The sequence below is a fragment of the Trypanosoma equiperdum genome (assembly GCF_001457755.1).
Source record: "Trypanosoma equiperdum strain OVI genome assembly, contig: ctg_1738, whole genome shotgun sequence".
Classification (NCBI taxonomy): Eukaryota; Euglenozoa; class Kinetoplastea; order Trypanosomatida; family Trypanosomatidae; genus Trypanosoma; species Trypanosoma equiperdum.
The window spans coordinates 1-437 of NW_027123769.1; the positions used below are offsets into that span (position 1 = coordinate 1).

Here is a 437-nt window from a genome sequence, read left to right on the forward strand (position 1 = left end):
CCAGGGTCCAGTACCTCGCCTATGCGTGGGAAGCCAAGAGCCGGCAACCGCCATCTTTGTAAGGAAGTGCCTGCGGGTGCGTCATCGTTTTGCCATGGGACAAGCAGAGTCAGGCTGAGACAAAGTGTTATCAATGTCTGTCCTTAGGTACGTGCAGACGTGCCATCAGTAGTATTATTCGCGCCCAGAAACTGATGAATGGTGATGTGGAAAGTAAATTAGACCCTGTATTCCGTGGCACCCAGTGGAACTGCGCTGCGCTCACACAGGGCAAGCGGTTAGCTCTTCATAGGATGCTCATTGAGGATAGGGTAAGCTTCTGCTTACTGTGCGAAACGAATTTTTCCTCTCTGGAAGAACAGATTCTCCATCCTCTACTTTTGCAACACGACGGAGCAGAAAGGGATGCAAACGGTGGTGGAGTATCTATTCTGATA

The 437-nt window shown here is 50.3% G+C and overlaps 1 pseudogene across 1 annotated transcript in view; it reads left to right on the forward strand.

The window, feature by feature from the left end:
- Position 1: 1 nt before the first annotated feature.
- TEOVI_000807200:pseudogene overlaps positions 2-437 on the forward strand; it is a 2,396-nt pseudogene continuing 1,960 nt past the window's right edge. Inside the window, 2 exon segments of the mRNA in view lie at positions 2-61; positions 63-437. The exon segment at positions 63-437 is cut by the window's right edge and continues 12 nt beyond it. Of these exon segments, the coding sequence occupies positions 2-61; positions 63-437 (435 nt within the window).